The 24,255-nt window shown below is 49.3% G+C and overlaps 1 protein-coding gene across 5 annotated transcripts in view; it reads right to left on the bottom strand.

Moving 5' to 3' along the window:
• SP2 (Sp2 transcription factor) overlaps window positions 1–22,179 on the bottom strand; it is a 30,711-nt gene extending 8,532 nt beyond the window's left edge. The window contains exons 1-3 of one of the 5 annotated variants that reach the window (XM_047845634.1): window positions 22,089–22,179; window positions 4,902–4,981; window positions 3,225–4,199 (exon numbers count right to left, since the gene is read on the bottom strand). In XM_047845634.1, the coding sequence (XP_047701590.1) occupies window positions 3,225–4,199; window positions 4,902–4,964 (1,038 nt within the window). In that variant the 5' untranslated portion in view covers window positions 4,965–4,981; window positions 22,089–22,179. Of the gene's footprint in view, window positions 1–3,224; window positions 4,200–4,901; window positions 4,982–17,272; window positions 17,975–18,926; window positions 19,036–22,088 lie in introns of those variants that run through there. The other 4 variants (XM_047845636.1, XM_047845632.1, XM_047845631.1 and 1 more) reach the window with 4 other exon arrangements.
• Window positions 22,180–24,255: the final 2,076 nt, after the last annotated feature.

Here is a 24,255-nt window from a genome sequence, read left to right as displayed (position 1 = left end):
GATATGGTCAGAACACAGCATCACTTCTGTATTTCTGCAAAAAAAAAAAAAAAAAAAAAGCACAGCCCAGAGGTCATGAGGAAACATCACGCAAACCTAAACTGAGGAACATTCTACAAATAACTGGCCTGTAGCCTTCAAAAGTGTCAAGATTGTGGCACCTGGGTAGCTCAGTCCGTTGAACATCCGACTTCGGCTCAGGTCATGATCTCGCAGTTTGTGAGTTTGAGCCCTGTGTCAGGTTCTGTGCTGACAGCTCAGAGCCTGGAGCCTGTTTTGGATTCTGTGTCTCCTTCTTTCTCTGCCCCTCCCCCCTCAAAATTAAAAAAAATACATATTTTTTAATTAAAATTAGGGGCGCCTGGGTGGCTCAGTCATTTAAGCAGCTGACTTCAGCTCAGGCCGTGATCCCATGGTTCGTGAGTTCGAGCCCCACATCGGGCTCTGTGCTGACAGCTCGGAGCCTGGAGCTTCCTTCTGATTCTGCATCTCCTCTCTCTCTGTTCCTCCCCCATTTATGCGCCCTCTTTCTCCCTCTCTCAAAAATAAATAAACATTAAAAAAAAATGTCAAGGTCACGAACATCAAGTTAAGACGGAGAACTGTTCCAGACCGAAAGAGGCTAAGGAGACATGACAACTACATGCATGTAGTTCCCAACTACGTGGGAAGACTCTTTTGCCATAATGGAATCATCGGGACAAGTGCTGAGGCCTGAGTGGAGTCTCTAAACTAGGTGCTAGCATGTTTCTTTGCTAATTTCCTAGGTGTGACGGTTGTACTGTGTCGTTATGTAGAATGTCCTTGCATGTAATAATGAGACCCTTTCTATAAAACATTTGGAAGTGACAGGGATTGTGGTGGCAACTTGCACTCAAATGATTCAGGGGCAAAAAGTTATTTGTTAAAAAAGTCCTGCTGGGATTTTGATTAGTGCTATTTTTAAATTCCTGCGTTATCTGAGACTGTGTTTCTCAGTTAAAAGCAAAGAAACAAACCTTACAGCATCTCTTAATGAATACACAGTTCTCATCCCCAATTTTCTCATATGTGCCCCTTTTGCACATTAATTGCTATTTTCCGTGTATCTGAAGTTTCTGTTACTAGACATTTTTTGTTCATAAAATAGAGCAAGGGTCAGCAAACTTTTTCTGTAAAGGGTAGATACTAAATATTTTAAACTCTAGGTCATGATGAGGTCTCTGCCTTGTAGTGCAAATGCAGCACAAATGGACATGTCTGCTTTCTAATTAAACTTTATTTATGAAAGCAGATGGGTGGGCCAGATTTGACCGTGAACTGCCCATGTCTGAATCAGAATATAATGCCTTTTTAAAAAAATGTCCATATCCTTTGCCCCACTTTTAGGAATTTATTTAGCTAGAAGACTGGAAACTGCCTACATCTACAGTTAACAGAGAATTAGTGGTATAATATACAGCACCTGAGGATATTGGAAAACTATTTTATCTTTAAAATAATGTTGTAGGGACACCCGGGTGGCTCAGTCAGTTAAGCATCCAGTTTTGGCTCCGGTCACGATCTCACGGTTTGTTGAGTCTGAGCCCCACATTGGGCTCTCTGCTGGCAAAGCAGAGCCCGCTTCAGATCCTCTGTCCCCCTCTCTCTCTACCCCTTCCCCACTCGTGTTCTCTCGCTCTTTTAAAAATAAATTAAAACTGGGGCGCCTGGGTGGCTCAGTCGGTTAAGCAACTGACTTCGGCTCAGGTCATGATCTCATGGTTTGTGGGTTCAAGCCCCGCGTCGGGCTCTGTGCTGACAGCTCAGAGCCTGGAGCCTGCTTTGGATTCTGTGTCTCCCTCTCTCTCTGTTCCTCCCTTGCTCATTCTCTGTCTCTCAAAAATAAATAAACGTTAAAAAATTAAAAAAAAAATTAAAACTTTAAAAAATATTTAAAAAATAATAAAATATAAAATAATGTTGTAGTTAAATCTATGCACATTTGCATGATTATGTCCTTAGGAAGACCTAGGTTTAAGCCCTGCCTCCATCAATCTCAAGATCTGGGACCTCAGGGAACGGAGGGGAGGTACTGCCAAGGATGTGTCCACCTGAGCGGGTATCACCTCAGTACGGCAGATCTGATGATGAAACCTCATAGATATTATAATAAGTAAATTAAACAGTTTAAAGAAAATCACTTGACAATACAGAATGTGCCAGAAGGGAGGAGGCACTCTAAGGCAGACCTCAGATTTCCTCCTGTGTGACTCCCATGTCCACAGGTCAAACTCAAGCGCACTCCTTTTCCACCCAGGAAGAGGACACAACTCCCTACTCTCACTGTCGGTGATGCCTTGGTTCTCTCTCTCTAGACAACTGCATGATAAATTCCTCGATGGCAGGAGCTGTTTTCTTGCATTAAAAAAAATCCTTGTCCTCAATTTTAATTGTAGCACCTGCCACTGAGATCCAGCAAGTCAAAGTGAAAAGCAGAAAAGAGCGTGGGGTTTGAAGTCAGAACTTCAAGCTGAATCCTGGCTCTTGTCACCTATGCCCCATGAGCTACTGGATACTTCCTAACTTCCCTGAGTTCCAGGTTCTCCATCTGCAGCACAGGCACCATCTCTGGCCCTTAGTAGGCATACACAGAGAATAAAACCAACTCACACAGAGCCAAAGAGATTCCAGAGTAATACACCACCTTAATAAAAGCCCCCAATAAGAACATTCTTGTTGAAGTTCTTAGCATCACAGATGAATCTAGCCTAAGAGTTCCTGCCATCAAGCTGGCCTGTGTCTCCCTATTTTTTTTTCTTGTCATTAACAATGACCAGAATTTTCTTGCTTTACATCAAATTCTATGGTTCTGAATGACATTCGTTTCATTCTTGTACCGTTCTGAGTATGTAGCTCCATAATAAAAAAAACACGAACTTTACTATTAAAAAGTATATATCTGCCCCCTACCCATCCTCCAAAAGAGACTCCCTGAAAGAAAAACTGGACCACAATATAGGTATATAGGGACATCTCAGCTTATTTCTAAGGATGAGCTGTACGTAGCCCTATGAACTGAAGAGAGCCCATTTGCCGGCCCAAATGGCCACTTCCTGCCCACCCCAGACGGTGCTGAATCCTAGCACTCAGGTCAAAGTGGGAAATGCATCAGCACCATCTTCCAGAGCAAGCCCAGGGGGAACAGAGCGTCAGCCATTCAGTGTGAAGGAGAGGGAGGCAGGTGCAGAGGGTGAGTGCGGTACCTGAGTAGGCGTCGGCTCAGCCGCCTGGATCTGAAAGTTCTGGGAGGGCTTCTGGGGGACGGTGGGGAGGGTGGCAGATGCCGCCTGCACCACCCGCAGGGCCTGCTGGGGGATCTGCACCACCTGCTGCTGCTCAGCCTTGGGGGGCACCACCTGGACCTGCTGGACCACGGCTGGCTGGCCCCCACCAGGGCTCTGAACAATGAGCAGGTTGTTTCCTGCCTGGATGATGTTGTCCGCAGTGGTCTCGATCAGCACCGTCTCCACCTGCTCAGCCACAGCCACGGGGGGCTGGGAGGCAGGCAGACTCTTCTTCCGGGCTTTCTTGTTAGTCTTAGACAGTGGTGTGGGGGGGCTCTCCGTGAGGAGCTGAGCGGTGGCCCCGGAGTCACTGGTGTTCACGAGGTTGTTGACGGGCAGCGTGAGCGTCACATTGCCGCCCCCACCTGTCAGCTTCACCACATTGGCGCCGCTCTGCACAGGAGTGGTAGTCGTACTTGACTTCTGGACAGGGGCTGGCTTGATGGGGACAGGCTTGTGACTGGACGGTGAGGGGGTGATGATGGCTTGGCTGGTGCCGGGGATGATCTGGATCTGGTTGGTGAGACTGGGCTGTACCTGGATGGTCTGGGAATTGCTCGCCTGGATCTGAGGGACCGCCTGGTATTGGATATTGGCATTTGACCGGGTCCCTTTGTTGATCACAGTGGGGTTCTGGATAGCGAACACCAGCTGCCCCCCAGGATACGACGCACTCAGTTGTGACCCCTGAATCTGAAGGATGTTTCCTTTGGAGGACAAGATTCCAAAGCTATTCTTGCCAGGACTGAGGGGGAGAGGGGCAGGTTTGATGGGGACGAGTTTCCGTGGCGTGGGCTGGGGGGGAGCAGGAGGCGTCACTGCAGCTTCAACAGCTGGAGGGCCAATTTTGCTACATGTTGCAGCAAGCAGGGCTAGAGGAGATGGCTGGGAATCCTGCGAGAGAACAGGCGGAGAGAAAGTGAGGTGTCAACCCACTGCCCAGCCACCCTCTGCCCTTCGTGGCCCCTGGCAGGCTCTTCGCCACCTTGGTAGACAGGGTGCCAGCATCTTCCCCCTCCCTGCTGGCTCTGCTTTCTCTCAGGGAGAAAGAATGGGCAATGCCTTCCTCAGGAAGTAACTCTCCAGAAGCCCCCATAGCAGGGTAAACTAACACCCTTACTTCCCACTATCCTTGTTTCTCAGGGCTCACGGAGCCATCCTCAGCTCTTAGACAGAAGTCCATGGGCCCATCACAGGGGTGAAGGGGACCCTGATTCCTCAGCTGAGGAAGGGAGGGAGGGAAAGAGGAAGGGAGGGCCAACAGGAAGAATAAACACTCTGGTAAAGTGGGGAGGGCTGCTCTTTTGAGGCTACAGGGACAGAGCCTCTGTGTAGGGACACAGCCTCTGTTTCCCTTTTATGGTCAGGGGGTCTGGTGGAAGGGACCTTGAGTTTAACCCAGCTTTTCCCTCGGCTCAACTGTGCCATCTTAGGTAAGCAGCCCTGGCTTCTTAGTTCAGAGAAAGCGGACAACCGAACCTTCCCGGGTCTCGTATCCTAGCCAGTACAGAGCTTTTGGCTGTGGTTTAACGTCGGCTTCCGGGAGTGCTTCCAGGCCGATGCAGCCCCAACCCTCAGAAGCCACTGCCCACTCACCTGGGTGGTGGAGGCGGCGGGCTGCAGGTAGTCACTGGGACTGACAGCGGCAGTGGCAGCCATGCTGGTCTGTGGACCTGCTGGAAGGAAAGAGACAGAACAATGCACAAGATGCCGGAACAGAACCCAAGCCCACTGGCTCAGACACTCTTTTCGCCTCTTTGCTGCTGCTTCTCCAAGAGATGTTAACCTTTCCTCACATCTCCCCATTCAAGATTAGCAACCCTATACCTTTCTTTAAAAAAAAAAAAAACTTTATTAATTTTTGAGAGACAGAGAAAGAGTGTGAGTGGGGAAGGAGCAGAGAGAGGGAGACACACAATCTGAAGCTGGCTCCAGGCTCTGGGCTGTCAGCACAGAGCCTGACGCGGGGCTCGAAATCACTGACCACGATATCATGACCTCAGCTGAAACTGGATGCTTAAACGACTGAGCCACCCAGGTGCCCGTTAGTAGATGACCTTCTTTCCTCTCCTCCAACTTGGCCATCTGGGGCTGTGAGGACAGCTGGTCCTGTCTCCAGCCATCATAAAGCCTGGGAGAACGTGACGATACAAGACTATACCAAGAGCAGCTTCAGTCACCTAATGGAGCTCTCTCTACAGGGTACTGCTGACTCTCCCTAGCGAGATCGGAATCCCTATTTGGAGGCGCCCTCCCGCCTCCCCCGCAGCTAACTCCCTGGTTCTAACCCAAGCTGCTTGCTCGCTCTTGCTATAGCCAGGTGCCAAGCCAACCTGGGAGAGAAGCATCCCTCAGCCAGGATCTCTACAAGGACACGTCTGCTCCATGAGGAAACCTTAGGTGCTTTATTCTCAGCCTTTATTACAAAGGCACAACGGCCCAGGTATGGATCTTCAGCACATGGGGAACTGCTTTAAGCAAATTCATATAGGATAGTAGGTATGGCCCCAAAGGTGTCACCAAGACTAGAACTAATGACTGAATATAACAAAAAGAATGAAAACAGAGTAAACTCTATTTTTGTTAAATGTGTTATATTTCTAAATATGAGTACAGCAGGAAAAGTCTTTAAAAATGCTGAAATGTTAAAGGCCATTATCCCTTGGTGGTAGAATTTCATTTGACTCAGAATTCTTCTCCTTGTTTTCCTGGATTTTCTCATGTTCCCACAATGAATATACTCTATTGTGCTTTTTTAAATTTTAAATAAAGAAAACTAAAGAACACTGAGGAAGTAACAAAGGGAATCAATACTCTGAACTTAAATCCGATCTAAGAGAAATATAAGTAAAGTGGAAATCATGAGAATCGGGGCAAAGAATCTATGCCATCTTGTAGTTCATAAGTCACTAAGGAGAAGGCCACTGGGCAGTAAGACTTGTACCTTGAACCTCTGGAAAGTAGCTTTCAGGAAGTACAGAAACCAGGTTATTAGTCTGGAGACTAGAGAAGGCAGTGAGCCCCCTGATCTCCTGGGAAGAGGACTGAAGTCATGGAGAGAGGGCAACTACTCAAACCATTCCGTCTAGGCTGGCCTCTGGCGGAGAGTCATTCTTCCACGGGAAAGGTAGGGGGAAGGGAAAGAAAAAGTCAAGGGGAAGGAACTAAGCCCAGGACAGACGATGGGCCAGCAAGACCGATGCCTTCAATGGTTTCCAGGCCCTAGGGCCACACAAACTGCACTCCAGAGTAAGACTTTACAGGCACACTCGCAAAGTATATGAGAAGCCAGAGGGCAGCTCTAGGCAAAATCGTATTAGGAGATCCTGCAATAATACAGACACTGATCCTCGGCAAAATGCTAGAAGAGATGACCGCACGCTACAATTACTGCAGTAAGGAAGCAGTGATCGTAAGGAATAAGCACAGGGTTGCAAAAAAAAATGAGTCATGCTTGTTTCCTGGGGTTTTGCATGGATACACCAAGAGAAGGGTGTTTTGCTGTGTGTTTTAGTTCAACAAGGGATCTGACTGAAATTTTCGTAATATCCTTATAAACGAGAAGGAAAAAAACAAAAACAAAACCAAAAACACAGGCAGGATAGTCTGGGTTGGGGGCTAAGCTGAATGTGCCTCTACCTAAAAGGGCTGAGATCCACACACCCTGGGGAGTTTGCTGCAAGGTCCACCAGGGTGTCTCAAACTCAGGGGTGGGCCCCAGGGCAAGGGTCGGCAGCTTCTCCTGGGAGGCCCGTGCTTTTTCTACCAGAATGTTTTATTCCGGTGTTTTCACTGTGATGGTCTTTTAAAAATGAACGCATGCTATAGAGATCACTGGGTGACTGTTGCTTTACCGGGCTTTGCCTGTTTCGGGGCCTGTGTGTGTTTTCACAACTGTACCAGTGCCAAGTGGCGCCGCTCTAACTGCGTGGGCTAATTAAGACAACTTAATTCTGCACATTTAATTCACGACACATTTGTGCAAAGTGAGGGATGACGGCTCTTAAGAAGCGTGGGAGGGCTGTGTTGCACTAGACGCTGCAGGGTAGGCTTCTGCAGCTCAGGGAGCCTGAGGTGTCGAGGCTGTGGCACGCTGCTGCTGACAGCCGCGATATGGGTTCCATCAAGTGTCATCCTCCCAGAAGGAAGTTGCTGATGTGATTCTTACTGGCTTTTTTGTAGTTAATTAATTTTATAGGAGCTAGATCAATGAGTTGATAAACAGATTTCTGTGCACAATTAAGTAAGGTTGCAGCATTCTAATGAAGACAATCTAAGTTGACTCAAAAACATTTTTCCTTTAGAGCAGTGATGTTCAAAGCATTCTGACCACGAACCACAGTTATAAAAACAATTTACATAAAGACTGAGTATGCGCGCACCCACACGCCTCCCTGTCCTATGCTCAGGCACTGAGCTTCCTGAAACAAAATCTACGTTACTCTGTGTGATGTGCTTGGGTATTTTTCTACTCTATTTCATTTTTTTTAAATGCTGGCTGTGACTCACTAAATTGGTTCTGCGCCCTAGAGGCTGGAAAATGTGGCTTTAGAGTAGTCGATTCACCACTGAAGTTTGGAAAACCATGCAAAGACCAAGCAGGCAAGTTCAACTCGCAGAGGTCACAAAACTGAGGGTTATAAATACAATGGGTGTCAGTATTAGGGTTCAGAGATCTTTAAAAAAAATTTTTTTTTCAACGTTTATTTATTTTTGGGACAGAGAGAGACAGAGCATGAACGGGGGAGGGGCAGAGAGAGAGGGAGACACAGAATCGGAAACAGGCTCCAGGCTCCGAGCCATCAGCCCAGAGCCCGACGCGGGGCTCAAACTCACGGACCTCGAGATCATGACCTGGCTGAAGTCGGACGCTTAACCGACTGCGCCACCCAGGCGCCCCCGGAGATCTTTAAAAACTAGTATGTGCAGTGCTTTTAGAGCATGAGGCTCCATCCACACCTAAATGAGAGCTGGGTCTGTGCTGTCATCTGTGGGGTGGTGGGGGCGTCCCTCTCAGCCTCACTGCGCTGTAAGACAAAGGGCACGGCACCTCCTGGGATTCTAGGAGGCATCAATAATTACTACGGAGAGCAGCGAGCACACAGTGGGTAATCAATAAACAGTGGTTTAAACTTTGTAGTTGAGTACATCTTGCCCTTGGGTTAAAAAAAAAAAAAAATCACATGCATGCAGGACAGGAAGACAGAGCTTAACAGTGGCTCTCCTGTGAAAAAGCCCCAGTGGGTTCTTCTCAAAGCTAAACGGGAGGCAACAGAATCTAGATGTGGTTGCCAAAAAAGCTACTGCAATCTTGGACTGCATTTCCAAAAGTTCAGTCACAGAAGAATAAGTTAATCGTCCCAGTGCGTTCTGCACAACTGGGCCACATCTGGAGTGTCAGCTTTCATTCTGAGGGACATTTTGAAAGGGGCATTTTCAGTTGGAGCTTGGTCAGAGGACAGGAGCAATGGTGTGACCAGGATGCCAGACTAGTGATATCCACCAGGGGACTTATCCCACAGGTGGTTCAAGACTTTAGGGTGGTAACTTCAAGAAGGCAGATTTTGGGGATGCCTGGCTGGCTCAGTCAGTTGAGCATGTAACTCTTGATCTCGGGGTCATAAGTTTGAGCCCCACATTGCAGGTAGAGTTTACTTAGAAAAAAAAAAAAAAAAAAGAAGGCAGATTTTGGATTAATAGAAGGGAAAACTTTCAAAAGATAGAATCCGTTGCCTTTTGAGGTAATGTTCTCCCTTTTCTGGAATCGTTTAGATAGAGGCAGGATGTGTGTCTCTGTCAGAGATGGGATGTCTAGATGGGGTGGGGAAGCTGGACTAAACGAACTTTTATAAGACTTTTTCAATTCTCAGGCCATGTTGCGATTAAAAACACAAAATGAGTTACTTGCAGCCAAGGATGGGAAGGGAAGGCAGGGGCTCTCCCAGGAGGCTCCCCTGGGCTCAGGTTCACTTAGCTAAAATTGGTGACTGACTCCCGCAAACATCCTCTGCTCTGAAATAGGACACTAGAATGGGACAGAGTGCAAACGACTTGAAAAAAGGCCTTGAGCTTCTTACTCATCTCCCTTTCTCCCTCTACAGTTGTTGTTACCCTGGACTCAAACTGTTTGGAGACCAGGTTGGGCTCGGAGAGATTCTTCAGTTAGCAAGTTACGGGAGCATTTACCGAAGCAGCCTGCTGGTGCGCGACGACCTTGTACCATTTGGGTTTGGTTTCATTTTCCTCCCCAGTTGGCTCTTGAAATAACCCTCTAGATTTCAAACCGGTGTTTGTAAGTATCTCTCCTAGTGTCACTCAGAGCTTTGTGGCCCCTCGGGTGCAGGCTTGGGCAACCAAAACAGAGACTGATCTCCCTACGACTGGAGAACTATATCCTGGGATTAACCATGAAAGGGAAAAGAGAAGCATTTCCAGTTGGGTGTTTGGAAATGAAAAGTGGTTCAGAAGTAAGCATAGATGTGTAACTGCAAGACGATGATCAAAGGTACTTTAGAACCTCATTAATTTGGAACCTTATATTTAAAATGTGTAATTTGGACATAAATTGTGCTGAACTTTGTCTTCATACTATTCAAAGGGAGGCTAAATAGTGTATGAAGACTGCAAAGGGACTCTTGCGCAAAACCACGTAATTGTTTTATGCCACTTCGACCATTTCAATTGTACTGCGTGCTTTTAACAGCAGTTTAGATCCGGTCACTGAAACCTACACTTAGCAGCACTGGTGAGTGGGATTTCCTAAGCGTTCTTGAAAGAAAAAGCTGCATTCCTTTCAGAGTTGTGCCATTCAGACTTTTCATTAATTCAGGTTAGCTAGAACTTTCCCAACGGTCCCTTGGCTGGTGAAGTTTTACAGTGATTTATTACACAAGCAACAGTAGCTCTCTCAGGCTCCAAGGAATGCCAAGGGCATCAAGGGAGGCTTCCAGACTGGAGGGTTGGGGGGTGGGGTGGGGTGGGGTCTAGGGCCTGATGGCACCACCCCTGACTCTCCTTTCCCCAGACTGGAAGCCAGTCTAGTTCGAACACCAGCTGAGAAGCAGCCCCTGAGTCTCCGGGCTCTTTCTGTACAGGCCTGGTGGAAAAGCTGCCGGCACTTTACTGTTTCCCTCCTTTCTCACTTGCTTATTTCCCTGAGCAGCAGCATCAGGACTTTGACCCTGGCTCTCTGCTCTCCCTGCTCCTGCTTGGGTCACCCAAGACCTCCTCCCTGCTAGATCCAACAGACCCTCGTCAGCAGTTCTTGACCCTGACTATTCCCAACGCCTCAAAATTCCCATGGATCTTCTCCTATCTCTCCAGCCTCCTCTTCCCCTTTCGGGTTCTGTTCCTCAACACCCATCCTTCTCACCCAATACCTGTTCCACAGGTGACCATGCCCACTCACAGGGCTCCAGGTACTGTCCACAGACTGCCACCTCCTGGATCTGCATGTGGCCCAGCTCTCCTGAGGGGCAGGCGGGTACATCCGGCCCTCTGTGAGCCTTCCACTTGGGCGGGCCACAGGACTTCCCACACCGAGCTGCCACCTCTGCCCATCCTCTCCCCAGCGTTCTCATCCCCGGCCTCCACAGGCCCTCTTCCAGATCCTTGAAGCTTTCATCTCTGCCACTGACCTTTCCTTGCTCAGGGCTCTTTCTTCTCTCTTTACTAGCTAACACCTATTCACCCTTCACGTCTCAGCCTGGTTTTTCCCCAGAAAAATTTATTGAGAGCCCACTATGTACCCAGCTGTCATTTACTCAGACCCCTGAAATGAGGTTAACCCCTCTGGTAACACTCGCCACCCATTAAATAATCACAGGCTTAATGTCTCTCGATATTCGCAGAAGGGTTGGGGGGGAGGGCGGGCCGGTTTTCACTGCACTGCTACACACAACACAGGGGCCCTTCAGTGCCTGCGGACTCGATGAATAATAGTCTCTGGTGCAACCAACCTCTGTCTGGTATTTCCAATCACAAGGAAACCTGAACATCATCCTCTTTGCCTATGACTCATCAAGCCCTCATGAGTCTATCTCCTAAATATAAACCTCTCTCCAATCCACTCACCACTCTCCATCCCCTTTGCCCCGACCCTGGCACTAACCACCTTCTGCTCGGCCTGGAATACTGCCCAGAGTCTTCAAAATGGCTCCCCAGCCTCTGGCCTGGCCCCCTCTAATCCAGCCTCCACTATCAGTGTCAGAAGAATCTTTAAAATGCAAATCCCATCCAGCTGCCAACCCCCCCCCCCCCATTATACCTTTCAATAGCTTCAGATGATCTTAGGATAAGCTTGTAAAAGCCAAAAACACCCTGCCCCTCCCCCTCTACCTCTCCTTTATCTCTTGCTCTTCAGTCTCTCCCCACAGGCACTTCAGTGTTTTCCATTTCTGGAACTACAACACGCCCTCTCTTACTTGGAGCCTAAGCTTGCTCTTTCTGGCATTTGTCTGGCTAACTCCAGTCCTTACAGCTCGGTTTATAATTCACTGAAGCAGGGAAGATCTTTCCTGACCTCTTCCCTCCCAACCCCCAAGTCTGGGGCAAGAGCCCGTGCTGTGTGCCCATGTAAAGGTCCCACAGGCCCCTTCCCCTATCACAGGGCAATGAGTGGTGTCTGTCTTAGGGGTCTTTCCAATGGCCTGGCTCAGGAAGCACCAGTAACAGGAGGAGGCCTCAGACAGGACCCCGAAGCCCTGACCACCAGACTGGGGGCCGCTCCACTGGTCTTTTACTTGAGAACATTACTCTTGAGACACAGGGAATGAGAAAGAAGGGGACCTAAGAAATACCACAATAAGCTTTAGGAAGCTCTTTTCCCTCTGGAGAGAACTTGGGTCAAACTCCATAGCCAGGACTTGGCGGTACCTGGCTTTTTTTTTTTTTTTTTCTTTTTTGGCCTCATGGGTTCCTACCATGGCCTTCTTGGCCATCCGCTATGGTATTTCCCCTGGAGGAATTTCACTCTGCACAAACAGTCCTTCTGCAGGCTATTTTGGTCAGCTCAGCTGGGCCAGAAGCCAACAAAACAGTTTCTCCCAGTTGCCTGGCCTGGAAGAATTCAGAGTCGGTAAGGGAAAAGCAAGCCGTGGCTGGTTTTAGAGAACAAAGTTGGACCTTGAAGGGAGTTCATAAATGGGCTCAGAGAACCAGCCTGCACGGAGGGAGCAGCAACACTGGTGGTTAAAAACACCAAACTGCAGACAAGCAAGCCTCCAGCACCACAATAACCATATAAAGGAGCTCAGTAAGGGTAAAAGGAACTTCACTGACTTTCCATAAATGAGAACAACTCTGAGTGGCGGCTTGCTAATGCCTCAGGCCAAAGGTGGCTCAGGCCAGGCCTCTTAGTGGGCCCACGATTTCATCAGGAAGTTAAAATTCCCTTCATCAGTTTGAAGCACCTGGGGGCTGAGGGGGTTAAGCTTCTGACTCTTGGGTTTCAGCTCAAGTCATGATCTCACGGTTTGTGAGTTCAAACCCTGTGTCAGTCTCTGTGCTGACACTGCAGAGCCTGCTTGGGATTCTTTCTCTTTCTCTCTGCCCCTTACTCACCTCTCTCTCTCTCTCTAAAACAACAACAACAAAAATTAAAAAAATTCCCGGGGCACCTGGGTGGCTCAGTTGGTTAAGCATCTGACTCTTAGTTTCAGCTCAGATCATGATCTAACGGTTCACGAGTTCAAGCTCCACGTTGGGCTTTGCACTGACAGTTTGGAGCCTGCTTCAGATTCTCTCTTTCTCTACCCCTCATCCCCCCCCCCCCCAAAAAATAAACATTAAAAAAAAATCCCTTCAGCAGTTAAAAGCTGTTATTTCTCCCCTTTTCAAACAAAACCCTTTGCAAGAGGTACCCATAAGTGCTGCCCCTAATTCCTCTCCTGCCAGTCTTTCTTGAACCTGCTCCAGGTTTTTGCCCATGCCACAAAGACTGCTTGTGCCACCAGTGACCTCTGAGTTGCTACATCCAACAGTTAATTCTTAGACCTTATTTTATGTGTTGATCTGACAGCTGACCCCTCTTTCTCCTTGAAACACTTTCTACAGTTGGCTTCGGGAACACACTTGCCAGGTTGATCTATGTCTCTAGCTACTTTTTCAAAGTATTCCTTTGCCGGGTCCTCCTCTCCTCTCAAATTCTAACTGGTTGAGTTGCCCCAGGGTGCAGTCTCAGCATTTATTTTTCTTCTGTCCATACCTATTTCCTGGGCGGTTTCATCTAGCCTCACAGCATTTTAACAACCAGTAACATACAGGTTCTATATAACGATGACTCCCAAACTTATATCTTGTATATCCATCCGACTGCCTACTGACACCTCCTCTTGGACATGTCAACAAGCATCTCAGATCTAGCCAATGCCTGGTATCGTCCTAATTCTGTGTCTCCTTCAAACTTCCCCGTGCAGTGAATGGAATTCTGTCCTTCCAGCAGCTTGGTGCTAAAACCCTGTACGGCATACTTGACCCTTCTTTTTTTCCACACTCTACATATGACAGCCAGCAAACAGTGTTTCGGTTCAAGGTAGAAAATGCATTTTGAAAGTACAAAATACATTCAGAATCTGATTGCTTTCACCACCACCTGTTATCACCCAGATTCAGATCCTCATCATCTGTCACTGGGTTAACTGCAAAAGCCTCCTAGCCGGGCTTGTGATCTTGTTCCCGTCAGTCTGCTCTCAACATGCATCCAGAATGAGACCCATCACACGTAAGTGAAATCACAGTACTCCTCTGCTCAGAGCCCCCCAAGAGCATCCTGTCTCCCATTCAAAGTAAGAACTGAAGTCCCCACCGTGACACATAAGGACCCTATCTGACCTATCTGTCCCTCCTCTTCATTACTTCGGCCATGCTGGTCTCCCTGCTGCTTTCCAACATACTAGGTACAGCCCCTTCTCAGGGCCTTTGCACTTGCTGTCCTCCTTGGCTGAGTTCTCAACCTCCCCCGCCCCCCACCCCAGACTGAGCATGGCTCAATCTCTCCCCTCCTTCTGTGGCTTTACTCACATGTCACCTTCTCACTGAAACCTTCCCTGACCACCCTATATAAATTGCACCCTTTCACATTCTTCTGTCTTCTCTTTTTCTTCGTACCACTTCTCATGTCTAATATCCAGTAGTTACTTATGTATTGTCACCCACTAAGATGTAGGCTTCCTAAAGCAAGGAACTTCTCCTTCCCTTCCCCACCCATGTGTCCCTCCTACCTGGCACATAGTAGGTGCCTAGTATATATTTTTTGAATGGATGAGTGAATGAATCCTGGAGACTGCAGAGTGGGAGAGCCTAAATGGAGTTTTAAGAACCACAGGAGAAAACCCACAGATGTGCATGTCCTGGCACGAGGCTGGAATCCACCCGCCAGGTCAGCTCAGCTGATGCTGTCCCAGATGGAACTCCCAAGCCTGCCCACTGCCTCACGCGGGGACAAGTACCTGTGTGCAGACCCGCACAGTCCAGTCCTGCACCCGGACAAAGATCTCAAAGCACACACCTCATCACCACACACCAGGCACCGCTTTTCAATGCTTCTTTCAATGAACCTGCACCAGGGAAGGGGAATTCTTTTCCAAATGAGTTAAGATAATGAGGGCTGGCTATATGACTATGCCTCCTCGAAATGTGACTGTCATTTGCTAGTTTGCATCCTGCCTGGGTCACAGCCAGTGGTACTGGAAGGGACACTGGAGAAGTGCGTGGGGACCCAGGGCAGCTCTTCACCCTGACAGAGCAGTCCCAGGAAATGGTACAAAGAATACTTGGTCCCAGACCGCTCTTAGGGAACAGGGGAGAAAAAGAAACCAGGATACGCTTTTTCCCCCTAGAAGACCACTGTGTACAAACACGTGTTTTCTCTGCTTTGGCACATTTACTTGTGAGTCACGCCCACATTCATCCCCGGCTCGGACCAGTTGTGAAATGAGCACTGACTTCATTTCCCCTGGGAAGAGAGGGTTGGCTTACCATTTACCGTTCGGAAGGCTGGGAAAGGTTTTGGTCTGTCTTTTGGCTAATCTGAGAAGCCTTCAGCCCGACACTGGCCAGGGGCAGAAATACTCCACTTTCAATCACACAGCCCTGCCTGCTGTCTCTTAGTCCCTAGTCACACTCTCTGGGAAGCCGCTCCATGATTCCACTGAGCCCCAGGGGAAAGCTAACAAATACGCCAAAGAGGAAGCTCTAGAAAGAGGACGTTTGGCAGTGGGCAGGCCAGAGTCTGCTGGTCGTTCCTGGGCCACTTTTCACCCCGTGGCTGCTGTGAAAGAGGCCACTTAACAGCCTAAGTCATGGCCTAAGGGCAAACCGGCATCTCAGAGCCCTCAGTCTCAAAAACAACAGTCCCCCAAGCTAAACGTTGACGCGGTGAGGCTTCCGGCCAGGTACAGCACACAACTCTGAAGCTGACACCAGCTGCAGCTAAGGAATGAGACGTCCAAAGGAGGGATGCAAACAGCTGGACCTGCACACATGCTCTTCCGGTGACACAAACAGCCTGGATATCTCAACACTGCTCGAAGCCGTTCACGGGGACAGACTGAACAGCATCTAACCTGGGCACTCAGCCCTTTTGTGCTCCCTTGCTCCTGAGCAGAGCTCGGCTCCCCAGGGCACGTCCTGATGAGAAGCACACGGTAATGCCCTGTGCCGGTGACGGCCTCGGAGCACCCAGAAAGAGCACCTCCTGGCCGTGTGGGGGAAGCTAAGCAGTGAGTGCTGACTGAGCTTGCTCCTGGGTTCTCTCTAGCATCGCGTGAGGCAGTGGAAAAATCAGTTTTCCCTTTCAGAATCCTGTCAACTAGGACAAATCTACCAGTACCACCGGGGAACATCTCTTCCAGGGCAATCTCTAATCCTTTCCCGATACTTAGGCTGACGGTGCCCTGGAGTTGGTAATGCCCCATGTTTTTACCCTCCTAATTCGTAGCAAAAAACAAATAAGCAAAAACGTCAACGAATTCATTCCATAATGATGTCCACCTCTCAGTCCAGCATGTGGGTCAAGTGTTCCTCGTTTAGAACTTATGAGAAGTTCCCTAATCCCGTTAAGCTATCCAAACTCATAAAGTACTGGCGCTTCTCCAAATACATTTTACTTCAAGTCTTCAGCCCGCAAGGTTTCAGACTAGACCCCATAATTGTTTAAACTCAGAAGAGTTCACATCTCTACAATTTCTAATACTCTGTATACACTTTAATTACTACATTTTTCTATCCTTGGAAGCAAGCCTTCCAATTTGTGGGTAAACAGAGAACAGAGAGAGTGAAGGTAAGTCACAGAAGAAGATGCTACATTTCCATCATAGAAATGTATGGTGACAAAGGTCTAGAAGATTGCTGAACTCAAGCCAGTACCAGGGTCTACCGACCAGTGGCAACAAGCTTAGGATGTCTTCATGAGGGCCCTGGTTGGGCAATACTCTCTGAAAGCAGAGTCAGGAATTATCACATGCCTATTGTAAAGGACTGTTCAAGCTACAAGGGACCCTGCAACTTCTCCAAAAGGCTGCTAGTAATCAACAAAAGAACCAGGAAGTTCAAGGACAAGATATCAAAATGAACTGCCCTATATGCTATTATGCCACGAAGCTCCTTTACCCAGATATTTGCCAAAATCTCCTTTCAGCGTCTCTCCTCCGACAGGCCTCCGGAGGCCCAAACTTTACTAGAATCTGAGAGAAAAAAGCCGGCCAGTCTATGTGCTGTCAACACTGGTGCCAAACTCTTCCTCCTGGAGCCAGCTCCCCTTACAGGGCAGTGAGGTGAGGATCCAATTATGAACTAATTCCACTTGGGTCTCCTTGGCAAAGACATTGTGTCTTTAGCAGCCTAGCTCAGGGAGTTTATAATTATGTCAGACCGGCTTTTTTTTTTTTTCCTTGTTGTTACTGTTTTTAAATGAAGAGGGGTTAAGCCTCTGTACAACCAAGCGGAAGAACCAGAATTAGAAAACTTACCAATCGCCCCAGCCAATGAGAATCCATTTCCAACAGGTATTAATGCCTGTTGGAAGCCACTGGAACACTGACATCATCAGCCCAACTGATAGGTTGTCTGACAGATTCGCCCCCTTCATCGCACACAAGAATTTAAAACAAAACAAGACACTGCAGTTATATTCATTATTGCAGACAACAGGTTTCTTTGTGTTATTAATCAAAACGACTTCTATGGTGTTGACTTCACCACTGTTCCCTCAACAACCTCTCTGTGAACTGGCCAACACCCTAAACTTTCTAGCCCTAAAAATCTTATCCAAAATACCAACTCAACGCTTAGCCCTCCATTGTGATACTTAAGGTTCTGGGGTACAGCATGCCAAGTCGTAGACAGTGCATGCTAGTATACCTTGAAACAGTCATCACCCTTTTTTTCTGCAATTAAATCAGCGTAATGGGGGACTGTGAGCCAATTCCTTGCTTAAAGCAGATCTACAAGCTCTTCCCTCCCTTTCTCTAGGAAACCACAAATAAGGGAGCAAGAAGTAGCCTCAAGAAGAAACAAACTTTGGGAGAATGTGCACTGAGAAAAGCCAGATGGAGTTCCCCTGGATCAAGTTAATTAAGAAATAAACATGACGGTATACTGGAGTCAAAACCAAGGAATGCGGTGAGGACAGGTTTCTCAATTGCCCAAAGAGAAGACACAGTTCCTTTTCAACTAAAATTAGAAAGCCACTGGGAACATAAGCCAAGAAGCACGGGTAGGAGGCTGAGAACCAAAAGTCAGCAATGGGATGGAGGCAGGGTGGAGAAAGAAAGTAAATATCCGTTTTATTTCTTCTGTCATTCCTTAGGTTTGCACCTGGCTTTTGGGATTCAGCAGTCCCACCGACAGAGCATCAGCTAACAGGCTGGGAGCTTTGTCAGCAAGTTCTTAAACGGCTCATAATTCTGCTAAGAGCTTGCGGGTATCTAGCTGGTGTTCAAGGACCCAAGTAAAAACGTTACGAGGTTTATGTCTACGTCGCAGTCTAAGGCAAGAGGTCATCTGCCCTTTGGGGGGGGGGGGGGGCGGTGCCCTCATGTCCTGACACACCATCTCTCCATTGGGGTATATCGGGAACCAGGCTGGCTTCTAGGCCCCGCAGTGCCCATGTGGTTGGCGCCGTCTGCATTTTAAGCACTCCCTCGCCCCTCTCTGCACTCGGGAGGGCCCTGAATCGCCTGCAGGTACCGAGTCAGAATGCAGGAGGGTCCCCCAACACAGGGTAGCGCGAGGAGCGTGGGCCGCCTCCTCGGGGCAGACCCAGGCTATGTCCACAGGCCGGAAGCACTGAGGTGGGTAGGCAACTGGGTGAAGGGGGTGCCAGGCACGCCCGGGTGCCCGCACCTCTCACCAGCCCCCGGAAGCGCCGCCCTCCCGCCCAGCGGGCTCCGAGGGGGCGGGGAGTCGAACGCCCCCTTCCGGGTGCCTCCGCCCGGCTGGCCAGCCCCGCTCCTCCTCCGGGCGGGAATCCTCCCTCCCCCGCCCCTCCCGGAGCCGGGCCCCGGCGCCAGGCCCGGTCCCAGGGGGGAACCCCCGGCCCCGGCTTCCCCTCCCTGCGGCCTCTGCCCGTCTTCCCGACCCTTGGGGGCCGGAAAGACCCCGCCGGCAGCGGTCAGGACCCACCGCTCATTACGACATCTTCCTCCCTGGCCTCCGCCGCCTCCGCCGCCACCGAGAGCCTGACACCGCCCGCCCAGCACCCGCCAATCCCGGAGCCCGCCACCGCCCGAGCGACGGCAGCGTTCACCAATAAGAGTTCAGTACATTGGGGACCGACAGCACTAGTACCCAATCATAGAGAGGCGTCTAGAGCGACGTTGGTTTGGCCAATAGACTTGTGAAATGTCACTGATGGACAGTAGAGAGCACCAACCGGAAACCTACTGAAGAGTGAACGACATGTTCGTCAGCCAATTGGCGGGACGTGAAGTCCCGCCTACGAGGTGGTTGATGGACAGCAACAGGAAGCTAGATGGGGAGGGGCTTAGCTGAGGAGTGGTTTTGTATTGGTCGTGGTTGACCTTCCACCCACCTCGAACCCAAAAGATGAGTGATAGATCTACCCCAAAGCCAATCAGAAGTCCTTAGGGTGAGGCCCAGAAATGCCCTATAAATAGTACACACTTTACACCTCAATCTAGTGTCGCCCTGGAGTGGCGGGAGCCACCTGCTTTTCGGCTACTCAAACCCCTTGGCTGGTGAGTGGGAAGCCACCAGCCTTTTTTTTTTTTTTTTTTTTTTTTTTTTAATTTCCCTCGCCTTTATCGCTTCGGGAGAGGGAAATGAGCCCCCAGGTGACTTTGTACCGCGAGGCATCGGAGTTCAACACAATAGCGGGAGTTGGGCTACGTGACACTTCTGAGAGAAGGGATTATTTCGCCATCTCAGTTCAAGCCCCTGTTCATCCTCACCTAGTTATTGCAGCGACCCGCCCCTCCCCTCCCCCCACAACGGGCGGTCCACCCAGAATCACCTGAAGCTCTCTAAAAGGAGATTCCCGGGGCTGCCGCTCATAATCCGATTCTGTGCGTCTAGGGCACTCTTGGAATATACATTCTGTCCAGCACCTTGGGCGGACAGAGTTGGGCCTTTCCGATTTACCTCCTTGAATGAGGTGCTGTGTGAGTACCTACAGCCCTTGGGAGGCGCTACCCGGGTACGTTTTTCTTTCCCAGGTCTGCTGTACATGCGTAACTTGGGCAGGCTGCCTGGCATTACTGAGCAGGAATCCACGCTGGCTTCAGACCAGCCTGGGTTTGAAATTTACGTCCCACTTACAGAGGGGCAGGGTACTGAAACTCCCTGCGCCTTATGTCCTCACCTGCAAAATGAGGCTAGTCACACCTACACCTTACAGCAGCGGCTTCTCTTTCTTTTTAAAAACACCATAAGCCGCAGTGAGAAATAACACTTGAACCCCGATACAGTACCCTAAAACTCAGGTGAAAATGTGTAGCAAAGTTTCCAAAAACAATACTAAACCTTTCTACCCGCGACGCCCTGATAATTTCTATAGTTATTCTCCCTTCCCCCTTCCCTCCCTTCCTTTTTTTCGTTCCTTTTCTTGATCTTGACTGGCAGCTTGAAAAAAGCTATCATAAAGGGTTGGAGTGACCAAATAAAATACAGAGCCCAATGCCCAGTACACAGTAATTGATGAATAAATGTTAATTTTCTCTTCCAGTCTACCCCTCTCAGCCTTCGCCTTTGAAAAACAAGACTCTAAAAGCAAGACTCCTTTGGGGTGCCTGGGTGGCTCAGTCAGTTGAGCATCTGACTCTTGGTTTCGTAGGGTTGTAGGATCAAGCCCCGAGTTGGGCTTGGTGCTCCACACTCAGCACAGAGCTCATTTGAGATTCTCTCGCTCCCTTCCTCTGCCCCTCTCCCCTGCTTGATCTCTCTCTCAAAATGAAAAAAAAAAAAAAAAAGCTATCACTCCTCTAGTTAAGAACCTTCATTGGCTCCCTATGCCGTTCTGGATGAAAAGCCCAAACTCCTTTTTTAGGGGGCAAACAATGTCCTTCACACACACTTGCGTATCTTTCCTCCCCCACCCTATTCCCTTTCTACAGATCCTACCCTTTTGCCTCAAGGAAATATTTTACATTTCTTAAACACTTACTCTTCTGTTTCCCTTCCTGCTTTATCCTTCCTGTCTCCTGGTAAACTCCTGAACATCCTTCAAGACCCTGCTCAAACTCTGAACACCTAACTCCCACTGAACCACAGCTTTTTTCCTTCTCCAGACTGCAGAGGGCTTCACTCGCTGACACTGCACTTTTATTTTCACATCTGTCCCCTGCTACATGCACTGTGAGCTGCAGTGGAAGGTTTGAAACCTGTACAAGAGGGCTGGCAGGAAGTGTATGTTGAGTTAAAGAATGAATATTTGCATACAATTACATCCACATGGGGCTTGTTTATATAGATCATACATTCTGTTCCCAGGCCATTTTTCAAGTTCAGATTGCTTCACTGTCAAGCAGAGGACTCCACCCGGGTTCAGTGACTCAGCTATATTAGGGTGCAGGGAGTTTGGGGGGGGGGGTGAGGTTGAATATCCTGCTGGGCCACTGCCAAACCTTTTGTGGCAGCTGTGCCTCTCTCACCCCCAGAGGCCCCATCATGAAGACTGCAGAGGGGGTGGGGGGAAGTGTGCATGTGTGTGGGTGGGGGAGCAGGGTGCAACAACAGAGAATTCGGCAGGTCTGAGTTACTTGAATTGTTCTTCCCTTTTAAAGACCGCCATTGCCTTGTTTTCTCTTTCTTTCCAGGCTATCTTGCTCCTTTCTTACCAGAGGCATAGCCGAGGAAGGGGGGACTTTCTCAGGAGCCCCTTATCCTTTTGTCAGAGCCACTGGAGTCTTGGAGCCTCATTTATACCCCCCTCAAAGCACCGTATAACTTCCCTTCCCTCCCACAGGTCGCTTCTTTCAAGATGGCCCCCATTCTCACCAGAGAGGAAGGAGGCCAGGCAGCCAGCTTCTAATGCTCGCTTTCTCCCTGGCTGCACTTTAGACTCACTGGAGAACTATTAATAAATTCTGAAGTCCAGGTGCCATCCCAGGGCCAGAAAATCAGAATCTCTGGGGGTGGGACCCTGGTGATGGTGTTTGGAAGTTCCTCGGGTGACTCCCAACGGGCAGCCAAATGTTGAGAACCACTCAGTAGCACAGACATCTTTCCACTGTGGGTGCCCAAGTGAAAAACTGTGAACAGTCTGACCCTCCACCCCCACCCACTCCTGTCCCTCCCCTTCTTGAATTTCTCCCCTGCCCAGCTTACCTGCCTCGGTCTTCACGGAGCCAGGGCCGACAGGTGGTTCTGGCTGTGTCTCACCCAATGATGGGCCTGGAGGCAGGTTCTCTCTCTCTCTCTCTCTCTCTGTCTCTCTCTCTCTCTCTCTCTCTGATATTTCCCTTCTTGTTTCCAACTATGCTTAGCCTCTTCGTGCTCTAACTGGCCAATTTCTCCCCCTTTCTCACTTACAAACTCCCCATCCGCCACCCCTTAAAGCCCCATTTTGTCTTATTCACCACTGCACCTTCCACTCCCAGCACATTGTGTGATATGTGATAGGTGCAGAGCGTTTGTTGACCCCCTAAACGACGGCATCCTTTTAACACTTTTCATGGACTTCCCTTCTCTTCCAGGCCCAGCTTCCTCCACCTCCATTTCGCCTCTCCCTCCCTGTCTGCCTCTTCACCCCCTTCCCTCTTCATTCTCCCCTGCTTTTCCTGCTTCCTGACATTCTCCTTGTCCTTCCCTTTGGCATGCAGCTGCCCCCTTTCATTCATCAGTACCAGAGAATGCATCTGTCCCCAAGGATGGGTGAGAGAGCACCAGAGGGAGGGAGAAAGGGATGCAGAGCCACAGTCTCTGCCCTTAGGAAGCTCCAGATTCCTTCTGGAGCCTCGTGGGAAAGGTGTGGTGCAGCAGGTGCTGGGTGTCCGGAAGCCAGGAGAATATCAGTGTCCACCCTTGACTTATCTGCTGGTCCTCACTCATAGCTACAACCCAAGCTTGATTGCTTTATTTTTGAAGAGTTCCAGCCAATTCAGCCTTCTAAAGTCTGCTCATCCTCCCTTAAGGATTTTCCCAGTAGCCTCTGCTTCTCCCATTGACCTCCTCTGCTTTTCCACGTTCTCATGTCTTCCCTTTCCACCTACAGAGAAATCAGATTTGCCAACTTTTCGAATGACCCCTGACACTCTTAAGCACCCAGGCAAAAACACTTAGTTTAAGTGAATCCTGATTTTTTTTTTTTTTCCTCCCAGGCCCATCTATGGTTTCAACGATCTACGTTTCCTTAGTCTTCCATGAGCACAAAACAGTGACAGAGGCTGTAAAATGTGTCTCCCTATTACCCGTTGGCAGCTACCCCACCCCGTACCCCGGGTGCACACACACAGCCACCCCTCTTTCTCCACTGCCATGGGATGCCACTCCTGACCCATGCCCTGACTTGTCAACTCCTTCTGTCCTCTGGTTGCCCTGCCAGACCGATGACTGTCCACCAACTGCCATGGAATCTTCCAGCAAGAACATTCCGCCCTTCCTTCCCCACAGGATTCTTCCTTCTTACCTGGTTCTTTCCATCCCTTAGTCCCCTTGGGATGAGATCTGTGGAGCCTTAGGAAAAAAGGGCAGGCCCCTCCTTCCCCCCTGCTCCCCACTCCCCTCCCAGGGAGAAGCCCTTTAGGTAGAAGGCACCTCTCAGCCCTCTCAGCCTTCTTTGTTGCCACTAGGGGGCATCCAAGGCATTTCTAAAAGCAGATGCTGGGTGGTTGGGTGGTTGGTTGGTTCCTCTTAACCTTACTGCAAGGGAAAGACAAGCACAGAAATTGAGTTTTCTTCTTTTTTTTTTTTTTTCAAAATTTTTTAATGTTTATTTATTTTTGAGACAGAGAGAGACACAGCATGAGCAGGGAAGGGGCAGAGAGAGAGGGAGACACAGAATCTGAAACAGGCTCCAGGCTCTGAGCTGTCAGCACAGAGCCCAATGCGGGGCTCGAACTCACGAGCTGTGAGATCATGTCCCGAGCCGAAGTCGGATGCTTAATCGACTGAGCCACCCAGGCACCCCCAGAAATTGAGTTTTAACAAGCATGCATTGAGTGCCTACTGTTTGCCAGGGTTGTGCCCTGCTTCACCTGGAAACAGTATGTTCTAGCCACTACAAAAGCTCCTTGAAGAGCCATTTGCCTCTTTAAGGAATCCTTTCCTACCAATCAGCCCATCTTACCATGTCTGGTAACATTTTCCTCTCTCTGCCTCAGGCTCTCCCCTGCCCTCAGCCTCTCTCCACCGCTGCGGACCCCGAGGACCACAGTTCTGTGTCTGCTCCTCTGAGTCCAGGCTTCCCACGGCAGACTGGAAACATACCAAGGGACAGAGTGAATTCCCCCAGGTGGGCCCTGTCTCCCTCTCTCTTCTGGGTTCCTGACCCTCT

The sequence above is a fragment of the Prionailurus viverrinus genome, unplaced genomic scaffold, assembly GCF_022837055.1.
Source record: "Prionailurus viverrinus isolate Anna unplaced genomic scaffold, UM_Priviv_1.0 scaffold_35, whole genome shotgun sequence".
NCBI lineage: Eukaryota > Metazoa > Chordata > Mammalia > Carnivora > Felidae > Prionailurus > Prionailurus viverrinus.
The sequence above is the reverse complement of the archived record's forward strand: the minus strand, read 5'-3'. Positions and strand labels throughout refer to the sequence as shown.